At 37.4% G+C, this 12,081-nt stretch overlaps 1 protein-coding gene across 1 annotated transcript in view; it reads right to left on the minus strand.

Moving 5' to 3' along the window:
* The window catches only part of PRKDC (protein kinase, DNA-activated, catalytic subunit), an 81,456-nt gene that overhangs the window by 56,734 nt on the left and 12,641 nt on the right, over positions 1-12,081 (minus strand). The window contains exons 15-28 of the mRNA XM_066330881.1: positions 11,459-11,596; positions 11,009-11,158; positions 10,436-10,551; positions 9,573-9,732; positions 8,375-8,461; positions 7,896-8,015; positions 7,372-7,531; positions 6,837-6,943; positions 4,949-5,039; positions 3,518-3,681; positions 2,708-2,860; positions 2,256-2,363; positions 1,264-1,490; positions 739-833 (exon numbers count right to left, since the gene is read on the minus strand). Coding sequence (XP_066186978.1) covers positions 739-833; positions 1,264-1,490; positions 2,256-2,363; positions 2,708-2,860; positions 3,518-3,681; positions 4,949-5,039; positions 6,837-6,943; positions 7,372-7,531; positions 7,896-8,015; positions 8,375-8,461; positions 9,573-9,732; positions 10,436-10,551; positions 11,009-11,158; positions 11,459-11,596 — 1,876 coding nt within the window. The remainder of the gene's footprint in view (positions 1-738; positions 834-1,263; positions 1,491-2,255; positions 2,364-2,707; positions 2,861-3,517; positions 3,682-4,948; positions 5,040-6,836; positions 6,944-7,371; positions 7,532-7,895; positions 8,016-8,374; positions 8,462-9,572; positions 9,733-10,435; positions 10,552-11,008; positions 11,159-11,458; positions 11,597-12,081) is intronic.

Genomic DNA, 12,081 nt, shown 5'->3' on the forward strand with positions numbered 1-12,081 from the left:
TGGTATAAAACTGTGCATTCTATTTTCTGTGATCATGCTTAGAGAAACAGTAAAATTTTCCCAAGTGAGTAATTCTTCTGGGGACACTTCTACCACATTCTGAACTCTTCCTCTGAAAGAAATTAAGTTTTGTTACCCCAACTTTTGTCTTCATGTTCTAATTACTATTAATCAATGAGAGCATGGAAAAAAGAAGAGAGAGTAGAAGGTTTACTGAAGAATCACTACTACTGTGAAAGGGGTCCCAGATTCTTCACACAACTACATATTGTTGTAAAGAATGACAAGACTATGATGAAAAGGTATCACAAAATAGTGGAAATATGCCACAGAATATATCAAAATGACAATTTTTGGAGCATTTGTTCGTTATATAAGAACAGACAAATTCTCATCAAGCTACATTTTTTTACACTACTTAATTGCAAAATCACAACTCAAATCTGAAACACCATTAGCCTTTTCAGTGTTATATTACAAAACCATAAATCATCATAAATATGAAAAGGTTCTTTCTCCTGGGCTCAAAATATTCCACTTTTATACATTGCAAGGAGTTGATTCAAAGAGTTCCTAACTAGATATCAAATGACCTCTATACTGATAATGAAAAATAATTCTTCCTTCATTGCAAAAGTAAACAAGTGTACTTTTCTTACAGTTACAGTTTCTTTTGTAACCCAAGATTCAATAAAGTAACTTTTTTATTCATTTCACAGTTAATTAACTATGGCTCACCTAATGACTTCTCATCTGTATGGGCTAAAGCCAGGCTTTCCAGAAAAACCACCAGTGCTTCAAATACAAACTGTTCCACCAGTGAATTTTCTTCCCTTTAAAAAACCAGGAAAAATTTAATGAGAAACATGAGCAGAAGAAGCACCAAATGTAAAATTCTAATTAAAAACCACCAAATTAAATACTGCAGAGATAGACTAAAAAAAAAAAAAAAATGTTTGCACAAAAAAAGTACATCTAAACCAGTTAAAAATAGCAGTGAATTTTGCTGAGCATCCTGAGAAGGCATAAAAAACTTCTTATAAACTCATGCTGAAAAATTATTTTTACACATTTCACACGGACAGAAGGCCCAAACAACACAATTATTATTAAAAATAAGTTGAGTAACTGAATTTTACAGCTATCATACACATAAATAGGATGAGTGTCAGTGGATAACTATTCGAGCTGTACAATTAACTCTTTTTATCTCACTGAACCTTTAGGCCAAGTTATTTACCGTTTCAAGCTCTGCTTGCTCACCTAAATTCTCTGTAGATACTGTTAAAAGCAAGTGCTGCACCCAGCCTCTTGAAAGCACTGGGATGAAGAGCAAGACTGTACAACCGTTTAAAAAGAGACTTGGTGTTTGCTGGGCTTTCCTCCTGCTGTCTTGGTGTCGTCTGCTTGATTGACCATTTCAAAAATTCTCGAATGCACTGACCACAGAAATCTCTCAAAGTGCTGTCGACTGGATCCACTATGCCACTCTGAAATTACACAAGGTTATTTCATCTCAGGAAGAAAAACTCCTGCCATTTTCTCCATGCAGTATTATAGCAGCTTATCTACATTGCATTATTTATAAATTAAAAAACTGTAGTCACAGTTTTCCATAAATTAACAAAATTGCTACTGTCCAAGTGAAGGGCAGAACTTTCACAGTGCTGAATTACAGCTCAAAGATCTGGATTTCTATTCCTGTCTTAGCTATTAGCGTTGGAGTCTTGCCTAAGTCACTTCATTTTCTGATGGGTGTGTTCCCTCAGTGTACGAAGTAGTGTGATAACACTGACTTTCATTAAAAAAAAGTACTCCAATCCTCTTGACCTACCTTGCCTTCAACCACTTCTGTTCAGTGCAAAAGCTAGTTTTAAATGCAAAACTTTTGCACCTGGTGAGGGAAAAGATAGTTAGAGAAAAATTAAGCACACAACAAAGGCATTCAGGGGGATGGTGAATGTGCTTCAGTTGTTCCTAGATCACACTGATAATAAAGAGCACTTCATTTATCTCAAGATGATATATCTACATTTTGAGAATGCCAAAGAAAGATAAATCCATCATCAAAATCTCAGTTAAGAAATATGAAATGATTATTAGAAAATTAATTAAAAACCATTCTCTTTTTTTCAAATAGTTAAGGGGCCATTCTATCCGTTCATATGTTCCTGGTTGCTTCAGCAGTAAAACAATGCTAGTTAAAAATAAAGTCACAATGCACAGAGAAAAGAGAGGAAAGACTTATGACCTACCAGGATAGCTTCCAGAAATGCCACTGTATCTTGACTCTCAAATTTTTTGTTGTTGGTAAACCAGTGAATGAGTTGCATGACTAAAGGCTCATACAACTGTCTTGCTACCTGAAAACAGCAAACATTAACTGCATTTCTAGGATCAATACATTTCTATGCTACTTGTTATTAATATGTAAGAATAAAAACCAGTACTCTGAAAAAGGGTCTATAAAATGAACTACACTGCATCATGGAAGTATTGGAAAGCAGTATTTGAACAGGTTTTGACCCTACTCCCAGAATCTGGATGATCCATCCCTAGAACAGAATTCAGCCTATAAACTACTCTTCACTTGGGGAAAAAAAACCCAAATCAGCACGTTAGGAAAACTTCTAAATAAAACTATTCATCAATTTCCATACTTAAAGGTATCTGACAAGTTAAAATTCCTATAAATATATCTGCTTACCTGGTCTATGTCACAAGCAAGACGAAGCAGTACCGGAAATATTCGTTTATATAAATGGTACATAGGTGGGGGACCCTCACGTCCTTCTGGCATCTGAGAGGCTTTCCCCAACATATATGTGACTATGCCATGTAGTAGCTCACATGCTGCAACCTGAAATTTAAAAATCCCTCCAGTTATGCACCCATTACTTTCCCAGAGAAGACAAAATTGTGGGCAGGAGAGAATGAGTCACATGAAAGGGTGTGCTTGAAAAATCACATCTATGCAAAATTACCATTCTAGGAACAGATCATGACCATGGAAATAATTTACACACGTTCTAACTGGCCTCTTCCCTAATGTTTTAGTCTCTGTCATGGGCAGTCACATATAAGCTGGAGAAAGTTCATCATCAGGTAACTCACCCATAGTGTTTTCAAGGATACTTCCAGTCTGGACTCTCTTTGGGTATCAACATCCCAATCCAGCACAGCACCAAAGTATTTGCTTAAGTGCTGTGCTGGACTGAGCCCACAAGGTCATAGGCTGGGCATGAGAAGGAGGCCAAACAACACCAGTTAAAAAAGATCCACTTGTTAAAAATATTCATTTTTATGTTATATCAAGCACAATGCTGTCTGACAGAGCTTACAGCAACTTCTGCTCTTTGGCTTCTAAACACTCAGAATAGTGTAATCATGAAAGGGTACCAAAGAAGCACATTGCTACCTATAAATTAATTAAAACAGGTCTGTAGTAACAAGGAAGACATTTTACACAACTTTATCAGCTAGCATAAAACAAGATAGAGAAAAAAAAAATCAATACTTTTGTTTGCCTGTCACTTGCAGAAAGAGCCAGTTCAGTCACATGAGGCAAAAATAAGTCCAAGTAGATGACAGGCTTCATATCTGCAAATGGTACAGCAAAGCTCAGGCGCTTCTCTGTGTCCCAGGACACACATTTCTTCATCATCTCTTCTGCAGAGGTAGCTGATGCATTTGAAAGATGTAAACAAGCTTAATACAATATTCACAGAGCAAATATTTACTTAGTTCAGTCAAAAATATCTGTAACCTTCCAACTTCAGTTACATTGCCGTGCAATGTTAATGCTTTATAAATGACATTAAAAATAGTAGCCAGCATTTCAGGTGAGCATTGCAGCAGTCTCCAGTTTCAATACAAGTTAAGTTTGCAGACAAATACAGAAGACATTGAATCACACTCGATTTAAAATACTTCTGTAAGACATCCAATATAATGCATTTGTTTTCTAATGTTGCAGAATATTCTTGAAGGTCAATCAGACAAGAAGATCCAACATACCGACTCTTGCAATTGCACAGAAAATTACTACATTTGCAGCCATTTATAGCTATCTCCTCCAAGGATAACTGGCATACTTACTCCCTTCTCTCCCTATATTCCCATATTTGTAAATTTGGTTAACAAAATCTGACCACACTTTGTATTTAATTTCCAGAGCATAAGGCTACTTTCCCCCAGTATTCTTGAGTAAATAACAGAGAAGTACTTGGCAGAAAGAAAATTGATTGTAAAGGCAGAAAAAACAAACCTAAGCAGACAAAGAAAGGGGAAAAAATGCATAATACTACATTAACTTTTAGATTAACTGAATTTTGTGCTAAATTTATCCCTTGAATCTCATGATCTTATACAATTTACACTGTTGTTTTGCATTTTTATTAGACTGTGTGATATTTAATATTTAAATTATAAAGCTTGTTCATGGACTGGATAGAGAAAGGGAGAAAATGCTGTCTTTTTTTTTAAGGAGCACCAAAAGGAACTCTACTACCCACACATACTAAAGGCATGATGTACCTTAAACTCATAAGTGAAAAAATAAGCATGCTGAGATTTACACAATTCATGACTGCAGTTCCTAAATACTGATAACTGTAGTAGAGGTAAAAGTAAGTATTAAGCAGCTACAAACTGGGGCAGAGTTTTAAAATCTGCAGCCAGAGGGTGAAGGGTGGAATAAATAAAACCATATACTCAGATGTATAGTTTTTTTTTTTCTTTCAACTGTATATTTCCTAAACGCTTTCCCTACTCCATATTAAGTTGGCGAATACTTTTGCTCTACTAAACTCCAGAACTGAATAAAAGTAATTCTGTTTAAACAAGAGCAACAAAAAACAGGTATTTGAAAGTGATGTTGAGGCCTCAACGAAATCTACTTTCAAGAGACACAGCAGAGGCATACAAATATTTTCAACAGGATGCTTACCTGTAATTAAGTTGTGATTAATCTGCCCTCCCAAAGACCCAAGAAGGCGTGCCACTCTAGTCCTTACTGCTTCCAAGGAGGGACTACTATCCTAAATAATTCAACAGATCAATATTAGTGAAAGAGCAGTTACTTCTATACAGAAGTAATTATGTTTACAGAGTAAATGAAGGTCTTATGGCTCTTATTAAATACAGAGGAAGAAGGTAAAATGAAACCAAGAGGAGAAGAATTGCATCAAACAAAAGAGCTTCGGTTTAGTAAACAAAAGAGGGCAAGACTGTGAGCTTTCAACTACCATTTCTCAAGCAAAATTTTATTATCACAGGTAACACATACCTACAAAATGACATAACAGTGGAAAAAGCAGAAACAAATTTGAAGCAAAAATCACTCTTTTCATTTGCTTAAAGTTTAGACCCTGTACCTATATAGAATCACAGGATCATTTAGATTAGAGAATACCTCTAAAGCCATCAAGTCCAACCATTAACCCAGCACTGCCATGCTCATCACAAACATGTCCTCAAGTGCCACACCCACGTGTTTTTGAACACTTCAGGGATGGTGATTCTACTGCTTACCTGCGTAGCCTGCTCCAATGCCTGACCACCTCTTTCATGAAGGTATTTTTCCAAATATCCAATCTAAACCTCCTCTGGCACAACCTGAGGCCACTTGCTCTTGTCCTGTCACTTGTTACCTGAGGGACCAACCCCCACAAGGCTACAACCTCCTTTCAGATAGTTGTAAAGAGCAATAAGGTCTACCCTGAGCCTTCTTTCTCCAGACTAAACAGTGCCTCTCCCAGGAAACTGATTTTCAGAAGCAGCCTGTATGGGACATAAAATTAACTCACTTTGTTTCACAGAATCACAAAATAATCAAGGTTGGAAGGGACTGCTGCTGGTCATCTGGTCCAACCTCCCTTCTCAAGCAGGGTCATCCTAGAGCACAGGCACAGGATTGCATCCAGACAATTCTGGAATATCTCCAGAGAGGAAGACTCCGTAACTACTCTGACAAATCTGTCCCAGTGCTCAGTCACTGCACAGTTAAGAGATTCTTCTCCATACTAGATGGAACTTCCTGAGTTTCTGCCCACTGCCTCTTGTTCTATTGCTTGGCACCACTGAGAAGAGCCTGGCTCCATCCTCTTGCCATCCTCCCTTCAGATACTGATAGATACTGATCAGGTCTCTTCTCAGTCATCACTTCTCCAGGTTAAACAGGCTGAGATACCTTGGCATTTCCTCATATGAGATGCTCCAGTCCTCTAACCATCTTTGTAGCTCTCCACTGGACTCAGTCCAGGAGTATCGTATGTTCAAAGACAACCAGGTTGAAAAGAGTTTTATCTATAGGAGTAACTAATAATGTCACACCTAAAAAGAGGTTTATTCCAAGTTAGTTGGTGTACTGGAATATAGAAATAAACTATACTTATATTTGAGAGGCCACTGGACAAAGTAATACATATGTTGGCCTCTAAAGACTGCAAGCCCATCCACAAGACAATTAAAAATCGCTCAACCACTTAAACATTCACAAAATGGCATTGCATACTGCAAAGCTGCTAAGCTGGCACCTGATTTTGGGTGCTGGAAATAAATTTTTGTTGCCATAATGCATCAGTTTAGCAGTGATACTGACTTACAGGATTTCTTCAGTCCCCCTTCCCTGCTCAACATCCATCCTCACCCTGGAATATGACATCTTTCCAGCTGATGTAACAGATTCTTGAGCCACACTGTAGAATGGAATTCATTAAACTCCTCTAAGATAGAACTAGCCCTCATACTAAAAGAAAGTATGCATGCAAGAAAGGAAAAGAAGCAGTGGGAAGAAAGGATTAACGTTTAACTCTAAGAAGAAAGAGGGTTCTTACCCCAGAAAATGTCTTTGCTTTTCTTATTCGCTGTATCACGACTTTATTACGTCCTTTCTGGGCTGCTTGAGAAAGTTTTCTTACTTCCCAGTTATTCTGGGATTCAACTAATGAACAGAAAAAACAGCATATCAACACCAGTTTATTGTACCAGCATCTCAAGCACCTACTCATAGTTTCATTTAAAAAAACCTCACTCTTGTTTTGCCCATTTTTATTTTCAAAACATGACAATTATTCTTTCATTTAAAATTTTTATTAAGGAAAATCAGTCCCTTAGTAAAACTAAGCTAATTTAAGCAAAAAAAGGACATATCAGACAGAAGTAATAAATAAAATGGCAATGATTACTGATTGTTCAGCAGAAGCAATTAAGTCCTAGTTTAACAAAAAAGTGCATTTTGGGCTGTAAGGGAAGTTACATTATTCCAAACACAGAAAGTGCACAATATAAATAAAAGGTATGGCATGTCTACATCTTTATAAAAATTATTTCCCTCTTCCTTAAGACTAGCAATTTTTTGCACATATGTACCTGTAGATGTAGAGCTTTTCAAATAACCATCAAGAAGAGGCAGAACATCCTTGTAATAGGGTTGCATCATATGTCTGGGGATGTGAGCTGACCAGTCTTCCAAGGCATCCAGGCCCAGATCAGCCATTGGGGTACAGCTAAGGCCCAGTTTAAATGCATTCTAAGTGTCAAATACAAAACTGTCAGCCTTTCACATTTATTGACTAGTGTTGGTTATTGGCAAAAGAGACAAATTTAAAAGCATCTGGTGTACATTTCCCTTTGCAATAACTTTTCTCTGTTTAGCATCTCACTCAAGATCAGCACAGAAGATATGCGTATACTACAACACAGGCACTAAGAGAGTCTGCTTAGTGCAAAAGCAAATTCCAACAATTTATTTTTTATCCAAAGAGTCAAGTCGTTTGTATTCTATCTTACAGAAGACTGCAGAGAGCTTAATATTTATCTTAATATTTAGCTATGGAATATTTGTACATACCTTAGGGAAAAAAACCTGTTAGCTGTACATCAATTTGACTCACCTGCAGTGCAGGAATATATGCTTTGATATCAAGCATGATGATGTCATGTGGTAAAGAGAGCAAAAAAATCAGACAAGATGCCAACAACTCATCTTTATACTGTTTCATTTTTGCTGCAACCTAAAATTCAGATGGACAGATTGAGACCAAATATAACCTTTTGAAACCTTGACTTAACTGTACCAATACCCATATAAAATAAACAAGCCAAAACTAGTACTGGAATCTCATCTACCGGCAGACAGTTACCAGAAGTATTTTTACTGTTATTTCTCAATTGTATATGAACTGGTGACCAATATACCTCTTCTGACATTAAGTAAAAAACAGAAAGAAAAAAATCCTAAAACTCTCTTGCACAGCTCTAAAAAGCAGGAAAACTTCTACTGCATATATAAGATTCCTCACATGATAAAATTTTGATTGAATCACATATGTTTGTATTCAGACTAAGAAAGTTAGTGAGCAAAATTCCTTACCTCTTTTCCAAACTTTACAAAAAGTGCAAAGCAAGAGCTCTTTTCTGGGTCTTCAGGACAGCTTCTGAGGCTCTTTGGACTGACACCCTACCAAACAGAAACCACGAGTCAGTGCTATTAAAAAGGACATAGTATATATATGAACCACAAGTTCAACTCAGAATACATACATCATACTGTCCAATACGAAACTGGGGGTCAGTGAAAACTTGAGATGTATCTTTGATCTTCCAAACATTAGAAATTAACATTAATATGGTTCACTGAGGGTCAACTTTTTGGAATATATTAAATATTATGCAAATAAACAAGCGGTATTGACTGCAAATAAACAAGAGATACAACTTCAAAGTAACTTTTCAGTGCTTTAAGTTTCTCTGTTCACACAACAAACCATAAAAACCCAAACTTCCCTAACAGTGGATGTCCAGGTGGCAAGAATGCTCGTGTAATAAGAAAACAATTTACAAGTGTGCACAGTACAAGCATCTACACCAATGAGTCTCCAAATGTGCTTCACTTGGTGCCATCAGCAGCAGTGGCAAGGACAGCTCTGGGCTCTGTGTTGGGCTACACACCCACGTGCTTTAGTCCAACAGCTTCCATATCACAAACAGTGCATCCACCAACAGGGCATCACATTCCCTGTGGAAGTCACTGAGAGGAATAGAAGTTGAGTACTTAACCCAGACATGACTCTGCTGTTCTGTTAGACTGTTTCTATCCAAAATACCCTTTATACCACCTGCAGTGCAAGGGTACCTCCCATCTCTCTGTTCACCCAGCTCAGGGTTTTGGAAAGAGAACTGGAACAGGCTGCCCAAGGGAGGTCGTGGACTCTCCCTCTCAGAAGACATTCCAAACCCACCTTGATCAGTTCCTGTGTCACCAGCTCTAGGTGACACTACCTCGGCAGAGGGGTTGGACTGGATGAATTCCAGAGGTCCCTTCCAACGCTAACAATTTGGAGATTCTGTGATTACACATGGATGGTGTGTCTCCAGAAACTGGACCTCTAGTCTAAATTTTGACTTCTTATGTGCTTCTAATTATGGAGCTGTAGGAAGCTACGAACATTTGAAACAAGCCAGTAACTGTTTCAACGAACTGTTTTTCACAGGGAATAAAACACTGTACATAAAGAATGGCAGAGTCATTAATATAACAAGTTACTCCTCCACTGGGTAAAAGATCTCACCTCAAAGTATTTTATCCTCTTGGCAATTTTCATTGCAACTGAGAGCAGCTTGTAGAATCCACTAATAAGAGGTAGTCTTGTTGAATGTGTAACAAGCTCATAACCAAAGGAATATACCCAAGGGTGAAAGTATTCCACGTGTTTGTCTGGAAGTATCTCTCTAAAACCAATTGCCAGAAAACACAGGAGGGAAAAAAAAAAAAGAAAAAAAGTAATCAAATACAATATTTTATTTTTTAAAAACTTTCATCTCAGTACAAGAAAGAAATATTGCTGTAACAGAGCAGCTCTAAAGACAGATGGAGAATAAATGCATGCTGCCTTCTGAATCAAGCACAGGAAGATTTTCATTTTGTTTTATAGGCCATTTATCCCTTATTGAATTATCTCATTGATCTCATTATTGAATTCATACAAACACACACCTTCATATATCACATTTCATTACTGGACCTCCACAGGCAACTAATGCTGTACCTTTCACTTAATGCCCCTTACTAGTCCATGAAGTCTGTATCTCTGGTCTCACCAGTATTTAGGATACATGGTCAGGATAATACTAGAAGTTGCAACATATAATACAAACATATAATGAAAGACAATTACACCCAAATAATGACAGTGAATACTAAAGAATGTCTCCTGTACTCTTTTAAAAAACCTGAGTTGATGAGTTTGTTTGTGTTTACCTATGTATGGCCCAGGTGTCTGAAAAACACTTCCTGTCTCCCTCATAACCATCTTGTGCATTTTGAATTATGATCTATCAAACTACCTCAGAAACAAACATCTTAAACACATTTCACCTCAAACTTCCTCCAATCACTTTGTAACTTTCAAATTACATAAAAACATATCAATACCTGCAGAATTCCACGAGATTTATGAAGGCAGCAAAATCTATTGGCTTCGCTGGCTGAAGGTTTGAAGCAGGGTCAGAAGAAAGCCCAACCAAAGCACTGTCACCTGCGTTTTCCTCCTGAAAATAAATATTGAAGAAAAAACACTGGATCTGTGACAACACATAAAGCTTTTACACTTTTTTTTTTTGCCACATTAACAGTCTGTCTCTTTCTAGCTGTTACTAGGTACTCTGACAGATGAAGGACTAACAGTTGACACATCAGTAACTGAAAAGAAAAATAAGATATGCCTGTTCCTAAGGAGAAAGCCAGTTGAAAAATGAAAAACAGTAGATTCCAGAGTAGAAAGGTCTAAAGTAACAGTTTCTGTGAACTTCTATTGATTCTGATGTTTCCATCTCCTAACACTACAATGCAACATTCAGAAATATTAAGTAAAACATTTTATCTAGGATAAATATTACTCCAAAGGCACTAAAGGGTGCTATCTAGGCATAATAAAAACAAAGCAAGGGATATGATTTGGGTTCCCCTACAACAGCAGGAGTTAATGGACAGGTCCTCAGGTCTCACCTGCTCACTAACATCCAGTTTCTGAACAGTCAGGTCCAATTTCTCAATAATCTTCAACACAGATTTTATAAGTTCATCATACAGGATGCGACTCAAGGACTGCAGTTGTGCATTTTCAGTAAGAAAGTTTGCATCTTCAAAAACACATTCCTTTGTACGACAAAAATGTTCGTTTTTCAAAACACAAATAAAAATTATTTCTTAATTTACAAACTAACATTGAAATGATCCAGAGAATCCAGTTTTAGATGTTTCTCAGCTATGAAAGCATAAATTAATCCCTGTTTAATTAATTTATCAGCCATAAAATCCAACCAAAACCAGAAACAATCCTTCTACAGCAGGACATTTGGAAAAAGTCCAAAGTTAAAAAACCAGTGATAAGACAAGACTCAGGATTGTGTTTCATTTTCTGTTTCATTTAGTATTTTCATGTTAACTGTGCTTTACCTTCATTGTGTCACAGCTCAGTAGACTTCTAAAGAGGTACAGATAGTCCTTATAAGTTGGTACTTTCGATCTTCGTGTCCCAACTTCTCCAGCTTCTAAGGCTTCTTCTGATCCAGAAGTTTCTTTTCCAAAAAAATCCTGAAGGGACACAATATTTGTCAGGAACATTGCTTTGGTGGTTTGACCCTGGGTGCACAGCAGGTACCCACCATGACATTCTATCACTCTCCTCCTCACCAGGAATGGGAAGGGGAAAATAAGGTGAAAAAAGCTCATGGGTCAAGATAAAAACAGTTTAGTAGCAAAGGATAACAAAAGATTTATTCTCTGCTTCTTCCCATCAGCAGGCAATGTCCAGCCTTGGAAGCAGGGTTTTGGTACATGAGCAGAAGTTCCAGAAGACAAACATCTTAACCAATGCTGCCCACCTCCTCCTTTTTGCCAGCTTTTATTGCTGACCAGACACATATTCCATATGGCATGGAATATCCCCCTTTGGTCATTTTGGGTCAGCTGTCCTGGCTCTGTCCCCTCCCAGCCTACTGGTGAGGGGAAAATGCTGGAGAGCCAGCCTTGATGCTATGCCAGTGCTGCTCAGCAGTAGCCAAAATACTGCTGTGCTA

This window comes from Sylvia atricapilla, chromosome 1, assembly GCF_009819655.1.
Source record: "Sylvia atricapilla isolate bSylAtr1 chromosome 1, bSylAtr1.pri, whole genome shotgun sequence".
NCBI lineage: Eukaryota > Metazoa > Chordata > Aves > Passeriformes > Sylviidae > Sylvia > Sylvia atricapilla.